Consider the following 16,712-nt stretch of genomic DNA (forward strand, 5'->3'; position numbering starts at 1 on the left):
CCCTGCTGAGGAACAGGTTCACAGTCAAGCTCCATTTGTAAGGATTCACCATCTTTTGTAAACATTTGTATCCCAAAGTTTTGTGTATTATGAATTAGTGTCACATACAGTCATGTGAAAAAGAAAGTACGCCCTCTTTGAGTTCTATGGTTTTACATATCAGGACATAATAAAAATCATCTGGTCCTTAGCAGGTCTTAAAATTAGGTAAATACAACCTCAGATGAACAACAACACATGACATATTACACCGTGTCATTATTTATTTTACAGAAATGAAGCCAAAATGGAGAAGCCATGTGTGAAAAACTAAGTAAACCCTTACTGCTTCCATAGGTATGAAAAGCCTAAGTAGCAGCCAGGTGCTGCTAATCAAATGCCCTTGATTAATTGATCATCAGCAAGTGTGACCACCTGTAAAAGCCAAGGTGTCAGGTGTTTGCTGGTCTCAAGCATTCAGGTGTGTGTTAACACAATGCCAAAGAGTAAAGACATCAGCAATGATCTTAGAGAAGCAATTGTTGCTGCCCATCAATCTGGGAAGGGTTATAAGGCCATTTCCAAACAATTTAAAGTCCATCATTCTACAGTGAGGAAGATTATTCGCAAGTGGAAAACATTCAAGACAGATGCCAATCTTCCCAGGAGTGGACGTCCCAGCAAATTCACCCCAAGGGCAGACCGTGCAAGGCTCAGAGAAATTGCAAAACATCCAAGAGTTACATCTCAGATTCTACAGGCCTCAGTAACATGTTAAATGTTAAAGTTCATGACAGTACAATTAGAAAAAGACTGAACAAGTATGGTTTGTTTGGAAGGGTTGCCAGGAGACAGCCTCTTCTCTCTAAAGAGAACATGGCAGCACAGCTTAGGTTTGCAAGGTGCATCTGAACAAATCACAAGACTTCTGGAACAATGTCCTTTGGACAGACGTGACCAAAATGGAGATGTTTGGCCATAATGCACAGTGCCACGTTTGGTGAAAACCAAACACAGTATGTCAGCACAAACATCTCATACCAACTGTCAACATGGTGGTGGAGGGATGATGATTTGGGCTTGTTTTGCAGCCACAGGACCTGGGCACCTTGCAGTCATTAAGTCGACCATGACCTCCTCTGTATACCAAAGTATTCTAGCGTCGAATGTGAGGCCATCTGTCCGACAGCTAAAGCTTGGCTGAAATTGGGTCATGCAACAGGACAATGATCCCAAGCACACCAGCAAATCTACAACAGAATGGCTGAAAAAGAAAAGAAACAAGGTGTTGCAGTGGCCCAGTCAAAGTCCAGACCTCAACCCGATTGAAATGCTGTGGCGGGACCTTAAGAGAGCTGTGCATAAACAAATGCCCGCAAACCTCAATGAACTGAAGCAATGTTGTAAAGAAGAGTGGGCCAAAATTCCTCCACAACTATGTGAGAGACTGATAAAGTCATACAGGAAACGGTTACTTCAAGTTATTGCTGCTAAAGGTGGTTCTACAAGCTATTGAATCATAAGGTGTACTTAGTTTTTCACACATGGCTTCTCCATTTTGGCTTCATTTCTGTAAAATAAATAATGACATGGTGTAATATGTCATGTGTTGTTGTTCATCTGAGGTTGTATTTACCTAATTTTAAGGCCTGCTAAGGACCAGGTGATTTTTATTACGTCCTGATACGTAAAACCATAGAACTCAAAGAGGGCGTACTTTCTTTGTCGCATGACTGTATATTAGGTTTTGAACAGAAACAGATTTCTTGTTTGTCCAAAAGACTGAGAGCTTGTTTTTGTTTATTTTCCTTTTTATATACAAGTTGTCCCTATATGAGTAATTCAGTTGCAGGGTTTAGATCTTGGGGGATATTGTTTATCCTATGCACTTGCCAGAACAGGGGATGGGAGAACTTCTGAGCATAGAAGTCATTCTGAGCATAGACCCAATTCTCTAGCATTTAGTCCAATTTTTGTCGTAACAATTCACTTATTAACTCTGCTACAGCTGAGCAGCTCTTATTCTCTCATTCCCTCAGCCATTGCTGCCTTTCAGCAGTGGGCTCTGTGGCTTGGGCCTGTGACATGTGTGCCAGAGACTTCTAACTCCAGCACATGGTAGTATGTCATTACTTCACACTGACCTCTGCAGGCCTTTGGGCAGATGTGGACTTAGCCATCTTCACTCTCCCTTTCCTTGTGCATGCTCTGCTAAGGTTTTATATAAAGTACAAGGAGCAGTATCAGTAGTAACTGTACATCAGGATGTACCTTATTTTTTAGTTAGACTTACTTTGCAGATTGTAATGTTACATTGTTCAATAGAGCATTCAAACGTTAATAGTTGCATTAATGGCACATATTCAAGGCATCACCGTTTATGATGGCCATTCTTGTAATCCAGGGTTTGTTACCATTCCTAAATGCACTGAATTTGTTTTCTAGGAGACAAAGCATTGTCTAACTGTTAATCTTACCACACTACGTGTCTGGTGTTATGCATGTAGCAAAGAAGTGTTTCTGGATAGAAAACTGAGGTCTCATTCTTCATTGCAAAATGTACGTCTGTCTCATCAAACTCTAGAACACAACATACAGGTAGCTAGGCAATTTTCTACTTGGGATTTTATATGGAAATGGTTTGTAAATGGGGTTTCTTGCTGTTTCTCTGGGGTTTTAAGGTGTCTCAACTGAAACATTATATTCAGGTTTTTATTCTTTGACATGAAAGCATCCAGTAAAATGTTTAAAAGAAGCTTTAATCAATATGTGAAAATTCATACTGTGGTACAAGAATTGTACTTTTGAATCCTAAGGGTGGTATCCAATTGAGTCTTCCCACTGATGGAATTGCTTCCATCAGTGGGATAGGGGCAATTTCCTCTCCCTCCTGCTGCCCCCCCATGTACCCTCAAAATCTGGTCTGGAGGGTTGGGATACCCTCTGGAGCACATTCGGGGGGGGGGGATGCTGGGGCTGAGGGTAGAGGAAAGGAGGAGGAAGTCCCATGGTGTGAACGGACTTCCACTTGTGTGACATTGGATTTCATCCTACATTCTTGATTATTTTACATGATAAATACTTTTAGAATATTCAATCTTTAGAGTCCTTGTTGGTTATTTTACTTGGGGCTTCTAATATCTTAATTACAAAGCAAGTTGCTAAATTTTTTAATGTAGCTATTCGAATCAGACCCTCAAATCAAGAAGAGATTTGAAAACACTAAAGTACCGTAGAAATGCTTATTGTTGTATTTTAATTTTGATATTTGAATTTGTGGTGTGTACATTTTGGCTATTTTATGATTGCATTGATTGTTGGATCCAAAGAGCTACTTTAGGCATGCCCAAGCATTAGCTCATGCCCAGGAGGATTTTTACTTCAAAAAGAAAAGGGGAAAAAAAGAATAGTAGCTCCATACTGTATTACAAATTGGTTTTGAGCCTCTCCTGAGTTTTGAAAGCATTTTGCCATGTGGCAGTGGGAGCTTCTTTCTGAAGAACAGAACTCAAAACTCAGCAGAGGAAAGACATTTCTTAATAGCTAGGAAAATCTTTCACATTTGTACCAGAATGTGTCTATAAATGAAGATGTTTGCAATTGTATGCTCACTTCATGTACTCCTCCAGCTTTCCCCAACCTGGTGTCAGGTGTGTTGGACTACAGCTCCCATCATCCCCTGCCAGCATGGTCCTATGAAGTTGAACTGCCCTATTAAAATAAAATTGCTGTACAAATGAATGAAAGTAAAATTCAAGCAAAATCTCACATAAGGCTTTGATGAGAAAATGACATGAAAAGAGGAATTGTTTGGATCCAAAGATATCTGTCATGAATGGACAGGCACTTCTACTCATGCAGCGGGAGGGTCCACAACTTCTGCTGATTCCTCCTCCATTTGCAGCCCCCACATCACATCCCACCCCATTCCCAATAGTCCCCCAACCTTAGGATTTGCTTGGAGCGGGTGGGGGATAGGCTTCCAATAGGAAAGAGATGGTGAGAGAGCCTGGTTTCCTTAAGTGAAACAGCACTTGTGGTCCTTGGGAATGAAGTCAGTTGTAAAAATTAAGGAAAAATGCAGATAATAAAAAAGAGAAAAGGTAGGAAAGTGGTACCATATATGTAAAGTATCTTATACGTAATTACAACCCTAGTATAGTTCCTGATTCTGCGTTGGTTTCCAATAAACAGCTCTAGTTTAGCTTTATGTTTATCACATTTAGTTTCCAGCCTCCTCGTAACAAGAGCCTATATGTTCTCCTTATTTTTGCTTATCTTTGTTCTAAATCAGAGATATTGCTGTATTAATGTCTCTGACCTTTTTAGAAACAGACTTCTATATTCTCCCTTTACTCCATACACACAAACTAGTTATCTAAAACACCAAGCCATCTGATGACAGAAATGGGAAACATAAGGGTTGTATCAAAGCTATTGTATGAACCTTGTGTTAATCCTCCATCGCAGTTTACAGTTTACCTTCCTTGTTACAGCAGATGATGATATTTATGTATCAGTAAACTTTTGGCTTTGCATGTAAAATATACATTTAAAATAATATAAATAAATTTATACAAATAAAAGTTATGATATTTGCAAAGAATACTTCTTATGTTTCACTTGTTTATTTCTCTGAAAGGATATTAGGTTACCTAGTATCCCAACACTGAAAATTCCTCTAATTGCAACATTTGATGACCTAGATATACAGATAGATGAAGAAGATGAATTCAAGGTTAGAGGTAATATAACTGGATAATTTATCTAAATACTGTTAATTAATTTGACATAAATGGTTCATTTGGCATATCCATTATTCTGTTGGAATTCCTTCTCATCAGTGATTTCAAATCAATATATCAATGGAAAGTTAGTTCCAAAAGTGTCCTGCTGATGAGAGGAGTCCATCATGGATGGGCCATTTTTTTAACCTAGCCCTAAAGTATGCTGTGCAAAAACTGAAAGTAAAACCAAGAACGTTTTACTTTTGTACAAGCAGAAGCAGGTGAACTGCTATAAATTTACCTATTATGGGGTTGTGTTAACTTTTTTTAGCGTTTATAGAATAGCACTAGTGGCGATTTTCCTTCCTTCTATGTTATAGTTATTTGGATCCAACCCTATAATCTGGATCTGAAGCAATGTTTCTCATCGCTATTTTTTTTAAGGGGGAGGCCCCATCAATGTCTGCTTGCAGTGTCTCCCTCACTATTAAGTGCACGTAGCTTGAATATCCATGTTTTTAACTGCTTGCCAAACTTTTATTTATTTATTTATTATTAAATTTATTAATCGCCAATCTGGCTGGTCACCCACTTTTCTGTGAGCTAAGCTAACCATGTTGGCCTAGTTTTATTTCTGGGTGAAGACATTCCTGTCTGTGTTCCTCATGTTTTAAAAACAATTGGCAGGTTGGTCTTTTTGAGATCGTGGGAGCTAATTGGTCTTGGTTGCTGACAAAACATTTTCTTCATTAACTACCTTGCAAATCTGATATAGGTGGAGTCTGTAAGGTAAACTGTTGCCTACTGTATTGCTATTTCAAAGCACAGAATCTGATTTGTACATGACACAAGTTATTTTTATGCTTGTCTTTCAAATGACTACTTTATTAATGTAGTCTTCTCTGACATCTCACCTTGCTGGTTTCAGTCAGTTATCTAATTGAATAATACATAATTTGGTTAGTGGGTTTGAGAGAAAATTCAGAAGTTTCCAGCGATCTTGGAGGGAGTGCAAAAATTACTTGATATTCTGTGTTGTGTGTTTATTGAATTATTGATATAGCACCATCTATGTCCGTTGTGCTTTACAAAGAGCAGGTATGACTGGTAGTTACTAGGAAAATCCCTGAAACTGCTCTGTTCTGAATGTTTTGTTTGACCTTTTCTCCAGGAGTGACAGTCAGTGGGAAATGGCGATTTCAACCAATGATAGATGTTATGCCTATAAGATAGCAACGTCAGAGGCAATGGGGAGGCCGAGTGAGCGGGGAATGAATTTCACAGATTGACTGGAACTAGCTCTCTAGTGCTTTTAAATGATAGCATAATAGTAAACCTGTGTACAAGGCAATCTCACTGAATTCTGAGCAGCTCTATAAATGCAACAGAGTAAAATACTCTTCTAAATCTCTGTGAGGAATTACTTATTTTCTGCACATATTGTAACTTATTTTTAGCTTGCTTAGCAGTTTTTCCTTATTCGCAGGTCTGACAGGCTTGAAAAATATTGGAAACACTTGTTACATGAATGCAGCTTTACAAGCCCTTTCAAATTGGTAAGAAAACAATCCAATGTCTAGGGCAGTGTGCCTTTTCAATAGTCAGAAACTCTAGATCAGCAAGAAGCCCTAGGGCTGAGGGGAATATCAGCACCTCTACAAGAATCTCCTAACAGTAACTGAACTTTACCCTCATTCTGATGTTTTTTACTCCCCTGTATAAACATTGCCATAAAAGTTGGCTGCATGCTCTATGAAATTTGCAGGAGGTGTATATGGGTCCATAGCGATACCATACCACTTCTTAACACCCCCCATTCACAAGTTAAATTAAGTAGTATGAATCTTTACTTTACATACCTTCCTATACTTATTTAAGTCTCCTTTCGTTTGATTTTTGCGCTGATTTGGTGTGCCAAAAGAACCAAAGGGTATTGTGATATTGAGAGCAAGGATAGTGGATTTTTGAGGTTTGTATTACATAGTTAGCTATTTCAGAGTATTTTTATACGTTGCATAGGAACCTTTAAGCTATGGATGTTCCAAGGGATAAAATTTAATACTTTCAAAGGATAAATGATTACATTCCAAAGCTCAAAGGAATTCAAATGTATTCAAGTTCCTGATATGTCTGTCCAAAGATACTCTCAAAAGCAAAGGTTTAGGAAAGGCTCTATCTATCTATCTATCTATCTATTGTGGGGGATATTTTTGAGAAAGCAATGTACCATTTTCCTGCCATCTCATTTTATGAATGTAATTCAGATATTAAATAGAAATGAACTTATTACTATTGCAAGCTAATGCTGAAGTTCTGCCCCAGCAAATAATTTTTCTGTGATGGGGTGTTTCAGTTTTATTCATCTAGTACAAAGTCAAGAGCTAGCACAAATGTTTAAGATGTCAATTTTGTAGCATTTGTTTATTAATTGGCATCCCAGTTTTCTGTAGTTGACAAGCCTGCAACCTGTGGCATTATGCCAACACTAAGGCCTGACCTTTGCCAGATGTTAGAACTGCTTGCAATGGTGAAAGTATCTTTCTCCTGATCCATGATATAGGTAACATACGAGGACGCTTACCAGGCAGATAGGAGGCAAGGTGAAGGCATGATCTTATCAGCTTCATCAAATATTCTAAGGCTGCGATCCTATAACACTTACCTTGGAGTCCATTGAATGTTTACTTCTGAGTAGAGACATATAGGGACTTCTGAGTAGAGAGGTATAGGATTGAGCTACTTTTACTAGTAATAAGGACTGTGCCTGGCAGGGAGCAGAGCTATATGCCATAATTGGGGTTGAAGAAATATTGATAAATCTAGCACTGCTTTAAAATACTAGTAGCCTTTATTTTTCCTTATCAGCCCACCATTGACACAGTTTTTCCTTGACTGTGGGAGCTTAGCTCGGACTGATAAGAAACCAGCAATTTGCAGAAGCTATTACAAACTCATGACAGAACTCTGGCATAAAAGCAGGTATTGTGCTACTTTCATTCTGACATATTTTTATAAATCGGCCTCTAGTGTTTTTTAGTCTTCAGAAGGGTACTTTCCAAGTAGTGAACTGCATAAGGTTTTAGAGTTTTTCAGTGTTTGTTTAGTAGAAGATATATGAAATAGTACTTTTTTATGATGCATACACTTAGAGGCATCTTCCCAGTAACCAAATTCTACTATAGCTGCTTATTCAATTCCACAGTGGGTTAAGATAAGTAAATTACCCCACAGTAATTATTATGATGATAATCTAATATTTATAATGCACCTGGATAAAAGGCTTACCATCTAAGGGCAACATCCAGTTGTGTTTTCCACTGACAAAACGGCATCCGCCAGTGGAGTGGATTCCCCATCACCTACAGTCCCTGTGTCCCCCACCAGACCTACTCTGGAGGATTGTGCAACCATCCCGAGAAACGTTTAGGCTGCAGGGGCAAGAAAGGACAGGAAAGTTCCATTGCATGAGAATAAGTCTGCTCACACAACATTGGACATAGCCCTAAGTAAATACTGTGTTCATATAAACTTGACTGAACTGTAGGTTTTTTGTTTGAAATGGATCACCTTTTGATAAAGTGGTCATTTTTTTTGCATGTTTAGGTTTTGGGCAACACCTATTGAAGCAATAAATATCCATAAAGAAAGCTGATCATGCATGATGATTTAAGCCTTCTCAATGCAATAAGTCCCTTAGTCCACAATCATACACACTTACCAGGGAGTAAGTTCTATCAAAGTCAATGGGTTTACTTCTGAGTAGACACATATAGCTTGCACTGTTAGACTTTCAAGCTGAATCTGACACTCCAATTTACATACCAGTTAAAAGCATGAGACTATAAGAATTGCTTCACTGTATCACGTTGAAGTCCAGTAGAAGCTCCCTGGAAATTCACAATTGCTTTGGCAGAATTCTGATTGTTTACTTTGGTAGATATCAGAGTCTCTGGCAAGCAAGATAGTTCTGATCTCCTCACATTATTTTTTAAGACTTTTGTGTGCTTACAGAATTGTAAGATGCAAGAATGAAAGAGCTTTGCATGAATTTATATGTACATTGCTAATGTGTGAAAGGAATATTGAGACATCATTATTATCCCAAGTAGAGTACCGAACTGAATGACCAATCGCAGATTCAAAAATAAGTGAAAATAGCTCTAAGCATTATATAAAGTTTTAGAGGGAGGTACAGATTTTGCATCCAAAGTCAATTTCTTAAAAAGCCATGTCTGCAATCCTATGACCAGACAGTAAATCCCATTGAACCTGGTGGGACGTAGTCCATAGTATAAATACATGGGGTTACACTACATAGTAATATTCTTGATTTGCATGCTTAGAAGCCATTGTAGTTTGAATACTGATAAACTGAAACATTCCAAGCGGTTTGAGAAGTTGTAAATACACTTACATACCTTTTTCTTTCAGGCCTGGGGCTGTTGTCCCCACAAACCTATTTCAAGGAATTAAAACAGTTAATCCAACATTTCGAGGCTATTCCCAACAGGTAAGCTTTTCTTAAGGCCCCCTCTATGCATGCTGCTACAGAGAAATATTGTTTACTAAAAAGTAACAAGATCCAGTGAGACAGAATTACAGGTTAAAACATACACAGCAAATCTAAAAAGATTTAGATGGTTTTATGCTTGTTTTGCTTGAGTTTACTGGTAAATTGCTGGACTTCCTTTCTAAAAGACATTATGTTTTCCCCCTTCTGAATGTATAAAAAGAGTAGTTGATATAATAATTTCTGCCTAGATTCCAGTTTCTAGAGTGTAATGTAAAGATCTTAAGATAGAACTGCTTAAATTCAGTTATAGTCCGAGACAGGGAATAAAGAACTCACTAACTTCGTTTGCTTTTAAGAATATTGGTAATGGGCAGACATTCTGTGACTGAATGCTTAAAGATAGGCATTGGATTTATATAGCATGTGTATTGAATTGTAGGGGTTGGATCCAGAGAAAGGCGGAGGGGGGAAGACTGGTGGAATGTTACTTTCTTGCCCCCTTCTAACTCTTGCAGCCCCCTCCCCACTTCCCAAAAAGTATCTCCTGAGGGCCAGGGGACTCTACTGAATGGGGTGGGAAGTGGTGCTGGAAGAGGAGAAGGGGAGATCCCCAATGTGCTTTGAGTAGTGCCTCTGTCTGAAATTTGAGGAATTCCCCCTTTCCTTTAACCCTGCACCACAGCCTACCAGATGCAGCAGGGTCTCCTGATCCTTGGAATAAACTTGGGGGGAGGGGGAGCTCTTGGGAGGAAGAAGGGATGGGTGACAAAATCACATTCCACATGCCCTAATCTTTGCACATTTCTCTGTATCCAACCCTATATTTAGAAAGAAAACTATTAAATTGTAACACTGAACTAACTAAACATGATTCATTTCACAGATCTTCTACATTAGAATGGCTGACTGTCAAGCGGCTTTTAGTTTTATTTAACAGCTAGCACCATTAAAATACACATCTGAATAAAGCAAGTGACACATTCCATTTTAAATTTCAGGATGCACAGGAATTTCTGCGTTGTTTAATGGATTTGTTACATGAAGAGTTGAAGGAGACTGTTATTGCAATAGAGGAGACTAACCCAGCAAATGCAGAAGAGAACATGGAGGAAGAGAAGAGTCAATCAGATGTAGACTTTCAATCATGTGGTAACACTGATAAGGTAGAAAATGAGGCTTGGTCAAAACCTTTGGCAGAGGACCATACAGAAGATGCTATGTTAATTGGAGACGATGACAATGCATCTAAAGACTATCAGAATGAGAAATCCTTGTATACCAAGATGACCAGAGCAAGCTCTGTGGAAGATATAGAAAAAGATATAAACAGTTTCTTTGAAACGGCTGAATTTTTGAATAACCAGGAAACAGTGAAGGTGCAAATACACAGCAGATACTCAGGTGATTGTATGAATATTATTGGATGTGACATAAAATAGACGTGCCATTAAAATCAGCTTTTTTCTAAGGCTACCAGCATGTTTTCTATTTTAAGATTCTATTTCATCTTACTACTCTACTGTGCTGTGACATACAACTCTAATAATTCAAATCTCAGTTATGACTCTTACATGTTGGAATATTTTTGTATTTGTTGCTGAATTTGATCAGTGGATAGATGAGCATTTATGTTGTTATATCCAGCTCTGTCATAAAGGATCAGCATATGTTGCAGCAATTTTATATAAAACAGGACAATGTCTGTTCACTCTGTAAATAGAACAGATAATAGATGCAAAGCAAAGGGGTGAGTGGAATGGGGAAGAACTTGTCTGAGCTGTACCAGCAATAAACACAAGTAATAGTGGGCTGGATCCAAATTTAGTCATAGTTAGAGTAAATCACTTGAAATCAGTGGGACTTAAGTTAGCATGACAGATGTAAGTCCCATTGATTTCAGTGGGTTTCCTCAAAGTATATCTATTTTACAGGGCAGTTTTTAGATGGCTGCAGTGTTTAGAAAAGTCATTTCTGGCTCAGCTGTTGTAGCAGCATGTGTAGTTACCCCTTTCCCTGGGTTTCTCTTACCTCTATGCTGAGTAATTGCCTTGTTGTTGTTTCAGTGTAAGAGGGAAATGAACCAGTTGTGTTAAGAGGCTTGACTGGAATGGTGTATGCTCATATTAGAGAAACAGGCACTTTTTCATTGTCTTGACAGATTCTAGACCAAATTGGGCAGAACTTGGAGAGTAGTTTGGGTAGTCAGCTGAGCTTATGCATACAAAAAAAGCCTTAATATTTCCTCCTGCAAACTGAATTTACTTTCTTTTTCATATGACTTTGAACAGAACTCTTTTCATGTATTTTCTATATGCACAATTTTCATAGAAGAACATTTTCTCTAAGTGAAAGATTTAAAGAGTGTGACCCCAGGGCAATATTATTGAGATGTCAATCTAGCTTTTCTTCAGTGGTTGACTTTAGATACTTTAGTCGCTGTGGAAGTGGCTGCTCTTGTCCAGATGTGGAAGAACAGCTGCACTGAATGATGTGGCAACTGTGATGTTGCAAATTATGCCCTTCATGTGGTTTCTAAGTAATTCTTCGATAGCTTTCTTCTCCTTCACAATGTCTATATATAATCCTCTCACTTTTTCCATTGTGACAGTTTTATTCACATTCTCCCCCCCGCCGCTTACTTTGTTCATTTTCTGCCTTGCTTACCATCTCAGTGCTTTCTAAAAGATGCTATGCCACAACTTTTTTGCCATGTGAACCCAATACCAAATTGAAAACAAATTGGACCCTTATTTTTTCAGTTAGTGTTAATTTCCAGTGTAATCTTCTTCATTTTAGTTTAGCAATGCTTATTTGGCTAAAATATCATCTGTTTTACTATTTGTGATGCTGGCAGCTCCATTTTATAATATGGATATGTTTTACAGACTATATCAATGATGTCCATATGAATGATGTATCTATGCCACAAAACTTTCCTTCAAAAGATGGAGGGAATGCACGTTTATCAACCAGTCCCCCCAAATCAGGGTTTTTTTGGTCTGGACTGGCACCCTCACTCAAAAAAGGTATAATATTCCTTAGCTCTTTACTGTTTAATTGCCGCTTGTTCTGCATGGTTCCTAACACTTATTTATTAATTCCCCCCTTATCTCTTAATATTGGACACTGATTTGAGGTGGTTTTTGGTCTCTTAGACCACATTGTGGTCTGGTGGATGCCATGTTAAGAGATCTCCCAGATGTTTAAGTGATGAGATTGGGTATTCAGATCTCTGCATCTGATCCTATTGCCCCCGCTATTTTGCGGGGTTTTGTGTATTGCCAATTCTATTTCCAGTGAACAAAACACTAAGACAATAACACAAACACAGTGCAAGCACACAAGAGTTTTACCTAGGGACCAAACACTGTAGCTTCTTTTTATCTACTGCTTGACATTGGGGAGTTGCATCATTTTGGAATCTTAAAGTACGCTATTGTTTTCAAAGAACATTTGAAACGTTCAGTCTTGTTTTTTCCATACTTTCATGTAGCTAGTTCTTTTCAAAGCTGCTAGTTAGGAAAGTTATATTAGGAGATATGTGTGTGTGGGGGGGGAGTTACCTCTTCAACTTGGTTTTTAAAGCTATCATTTTGTTTTATAAAATGCTTTCATACCTTTATTCCCCCTCCCCCAATAGCTTGAGACCCAAGAGAGTTTGTCTTTCTGTGCTCTAAGGCAGCCTTGAAAAACATTATTGAGAAAACGTTGCCTATTTGTCTTCCCAGGCCTGCTTCCATTCATTGTTCTCCTCTTCCCCCTCCCCCACTATCATGGCAGCAGAGATAGATGGCATATGGGCACTCTTTGGGTCTACGTAGGCAGCATAATGAGTGGAAATGAAGTGTTATAAAGCTGAGCTTGCACAGTGGACTATTTCAGTTCAGATTGCAGGTGAGGAATCAGTTATGAATGCTCCCCTACATGTGCCTGAAAATAGAAAACTAGTCCAGCTGGTCGAGGACTAGGCTAGAATCTTTCTCTCTATGTGTTAGTTTGCTATTTTGCATGGTGTTTTTCCATGGAGAAGCATTCAGAAATGCTATCTCCTACTTGCAGTCTGAAGTGGAGCAGTCTATTCTATCACCATATTCTGCAGCATGTGTAGGACTAGGCCTTTGTCTCCCATTAAACCGTAACGATCCAGTAGCGAATTACAGACTGAATGCTTGCAGCTACCATAGCTTACTTCTCAGTCACTTGTCTCTTATAGTTGACTTGTCTTTATAAATCAGTTATTTTGGAATATTTGTTAGTCTGGATGCATTGTCTTGTCTGCTGTGCTTTTTGGTGCTTTGCGTGCTTTTTAGTACAAATCTGAATAGCAGCTTCTCCTCATTCCAGTCTAGTGCTTAACCAGAAATTAGGGAATGTCCCCCCTGCAAGACAAGTAGAATATTTGGACTTGCATTTTGTATTGTACAGTATATACAACCCAAGGTGACCCTGTGATTATTGCTGTCATGTAGATTTGTGGTGTGGAACCAGGGTGACATGGGCCATGTGTTTGTGAATTATAGTGAATGGATATGCTGTGTGGAGCACATCTGCCCCACCCCCATCCCTGCCCTGTGGAGATGTACTCTTAAGGATTGTACCCAGCGGTGGCTTTGGACTAGCAGAAGACACTTATGCTTGCACATGGGTCATTTTTGCCTACTCCCCCATCCACTGCAGCCTCTAAGCCCCCCCCCCCCCAACTGCTCCTGTGACAATATGGGATATGACATGGAAGGCTGCAGTGGGTAAGGGGTGTGGGTCAGTACCTTTTGCAACCAGAACCACTTTCCAGTAGCACAAAGCCACCGTTGGATACCACCCTAAGTACCCCCTTGTCCTGGCCAGCTCACTAAACAATATTTTGTAACAAAGTAGATTCTTAACTTTTCCCCCACTTTGTGCTAAAGATTGTGTTTATTAGGTCTTGCTAATCAAGACCTCGTATTTGTATCCAAACGAAAACAATAAGCAGGAAAATCAAAAGTTACTGTACTTTGATCCCCTTCTGACTTTAGTTGTCTTTCTTTCTACATTAGTTCCAGCTGCATCTTCCTTCAAAAAGAAGAAACACAAAAAATACAGAAGCGTTATTTCCGACATATTTGATGGGAGTATTATAAGTTCAGTACAGTGTCTGACATGTGATCGGGTAAGTGTAGGGAAGAAAGAAAGGTTCTCACATATCCCTGCAGTCTGTGCCTTTTCCTGCATGGAAAAAAAGTTGTACGCTAACACTTCATTTTTTACTTAATCATGCCATTTACTTGGCACCACTTGTAATATGCAAAGAATTCCTGGATTATTCCAGGTTAGAGTCAGATTTCTCAAAGGTGTAAGGCTGTTCCATTCTTCCTGTTAGTAGTTTCTTCAGGTTAATTTTAGTCCCTAACAGTTACTGATATTTTTCATGTTCATACACTGCTACTTTAATGAATGTATAGTTGTGTGTAGCTTGCCATCTAGTGGTATTCTTGAAGAAAAGCACTATACACGCTGTGAATTGAAGTTTATTAGGGATGTTCCAAATTTAAAATATGGAACCAAATTTAAAATACAGAACTCTAGTTGGTTAGCTGAAAAGTAAGATTGGCCTAATGACCTTCCTTTCGCTTGGCAATAGGTGTCAGTTACCCTGGAGACTTTCCAGGACTTGTCATTACCTATTCCAGGTAAGGAAGACCTCGCTAAGCTGCATTCTGCAAGTCATCAGACTTCTCTTGTCAAGGCAGGGTCATGTGGTGAAGCATATGCTCCTCAAGGCTGGATAGCATTTTTTGTGGAATACTTCAAAAGGTTTGTTTCTTTGCAATGCTCAGATCTCTTTAATTGATGTTTCTGCTGTACTGGCAGAACATTTGCTGTTTTTCTGTCGATGATGTTTCAGGTTTGTTGTCTCCTGTGTTCCTAGCTGGTTTTGGGGTCCAACAGTAACCTTACAAGATTGTCTTGCTGCCTTTTTTGCTAGAGATGAGCTGAAAGGTAAGAATATTTCTAACATTTTAAAAAATATATTAAATTCTCTGTAATATGACTCATACTTGTGCTACTTTTTATATCTATTTTCACATTTAATGGGATCAGAAAATGTCTTGCAATATTCCCCCATTACACTGCTGTAAAACATCAGTTGACAGTAAGTATTCTCAAGGGGAGAAAGTTTTTAAAAAATCATTGTAGAAATATTATCCCTTTTAACTTCCTATCATCCTATTTTAAATTTATAATTGAGGGCCCAATAAAGATTATCTAACTAGTTGGGAGGAGATCTAGGTGGTGTAATGCCATTCAGTATAAGCATTTGTGTTGCTAAAACACCATGACTGCCTACTATATTACAAAACCCGAAGTGCCCAGTGTAGGTTGTTGAGGGAGGGGGTATGTTATAATGTCTGTAGAATAATGGTTGTGCTTCCCTCTTCGCAATGTCTGCAGGTGACAATATGTACAGTTGTGAAAAGTGTAAAAAGTAAGTGATCTACTCTTAAATTCTCGATCAATGTATTTACTTAAAAGCTATTGCAATTACATAGCGTTCAATGGGTGTACAATGACATTACCCATAAGTGTGTGTGTGTGTGTGTGTGTGTGAAAGTGAGAGTGAGAGAGAGAGAGAGAGAATTTATAGTCACTATTCCTTTCAATCAGTTTTTAAAAATGAGTTTTAAGTGTAGGTTCTGTTCTTAAGCCCACTTACTTCAGACCAAATTGCTAGGTCCTATTTTCAAGTAGAGTCATGTAGTTTTTAGATATTACAAGTTAGTATTTGCCTCCAACAAACAGGCATTATCCCCTGGGAAACAGCTGAGAGGCAAATCTGAGCTGTGCATGTAGCTGGCCAAATTGTGCCCTCAACTGCATGTGCCACCCAAGGACAAGATGGCTGGGAATTGTTGCCATACAATAGCCCTTCCAACAAACAGGAAATAGAGTCATGCAGGCAGTATGACATGGCAGTATCAATTCTGATGTGTGCAGCAATTTGCTGGACATATGTACAACCTGGATTTGCCACTCTTGTGCCATTGCGGCTTGTCTTTGGGACAAAAAAGATTAGCGTATGGTGATGTTCCTTGAATTGATGTGGTTTATTAGTAGGCAGAAAAATATAACTGAGGTGGCTGAATCACTTCAGGACTATAGCTAATGCTTTGTAATGTGTATTTCTTGCTCAGTATTCCACCTGCATACTCGTAGAATGTCTAGACAAATGCATTGATAGGCAAAGAAGTGCAATGTTGCTTAGAAGTACACACAAGGACTCTTTGGGCTCCCCTTGCACATAGCCCCTCTAAAACTATTCAGGAGGGTTGCAGAGGGGGTTTTGGTGCAGCACTCGATACAGAGCAAGAGCCTGCCGGCAGAAGCAAATATTGCAGAGCTCTTTAGATCTTGGTCATGGTTAGCGTTTCTAAGTATTCAGTGCTACAGGTCATATGTCCTAAGTTATTTTGGCTTGGAAATGACAGCGCTCTATTCATGTAATGGAGCTCTTC

At 38.8% G+C, this 16,712-nt stretch overlaps 1 protein-coding gene across 11 annotated transcripts in view; it reads left to right on the plus strand.

Annotated features, from left to right (window-relative positions):
• USP33 (ubiquitin specific peptidase 33) overlaps positions 1-16,712 on the plus strand; it is a 53,401-nt gene that overhangs the window by 13,339 nt on the left and 23,350 nt on the right. For 3 of the 11 annotated variants that reach the window (XM_084852159.1, XM_084852167.1, XM_084852169.1), the window contains exons 5-15: positions 2,425-2,577; positions 4,622-4,724; positions 6,193-6,262; positions 7,572-7,685; positions 9,138-9,216; positions 10,218-10,620; positions 12,105-12,245; positions 14,256-14,368; positions 14,840-15,012; positions 15,104-15,198; positions 15,652-15,685. In XM_084852159.1, coding sequence (XP_084708285.1) covers positions 2,425-2,577; positions 4,622-4,724; positions 6,193-6,262; positions 7,572-7,685; positions 9,138-9,216; positions 10,218-10,620; positions 12,105-12,245; positions 14,256-14,368; positions 14,840-15,012; positions 15,104-15,198; positions 15,652-15,685 — 1,478 coding nt within the window. The remainder of the gene's footprint in view (positions 1-2,424; positions 2,578-4,621; positions 4,725-6,192; positions 6,263-7,571; positions 7,686-9,137; positions 9,217-10,217; positions 10,621-12,104; positions 12,246-14,255; positions 14,369-14,839; positions 15,013-15,103; positions 15,199-15,651; positions 15,686-16,712) is intronic. The other 8 variants (XM_084852160.1, XM_084852170.1, XM_084852162.1 and 5 more) reach the window with 7 other exon arrangements.

The sequence above is a fragment of the Heloderma suspectum genome, chromosome 4 (genome assembly GCF_057233095.1).
Source record: "Heloderma suspectum isolate Gila_16-S chromosome 4, 16-S_ref, whole genome shotgun sequence".
NCBI classification, from domain to species: Eukaryota; Metazoa; Chordata; class Lepidosauria; order Squamata; family Helodermatidae; genus Heloderma; species Heloderma suspectum.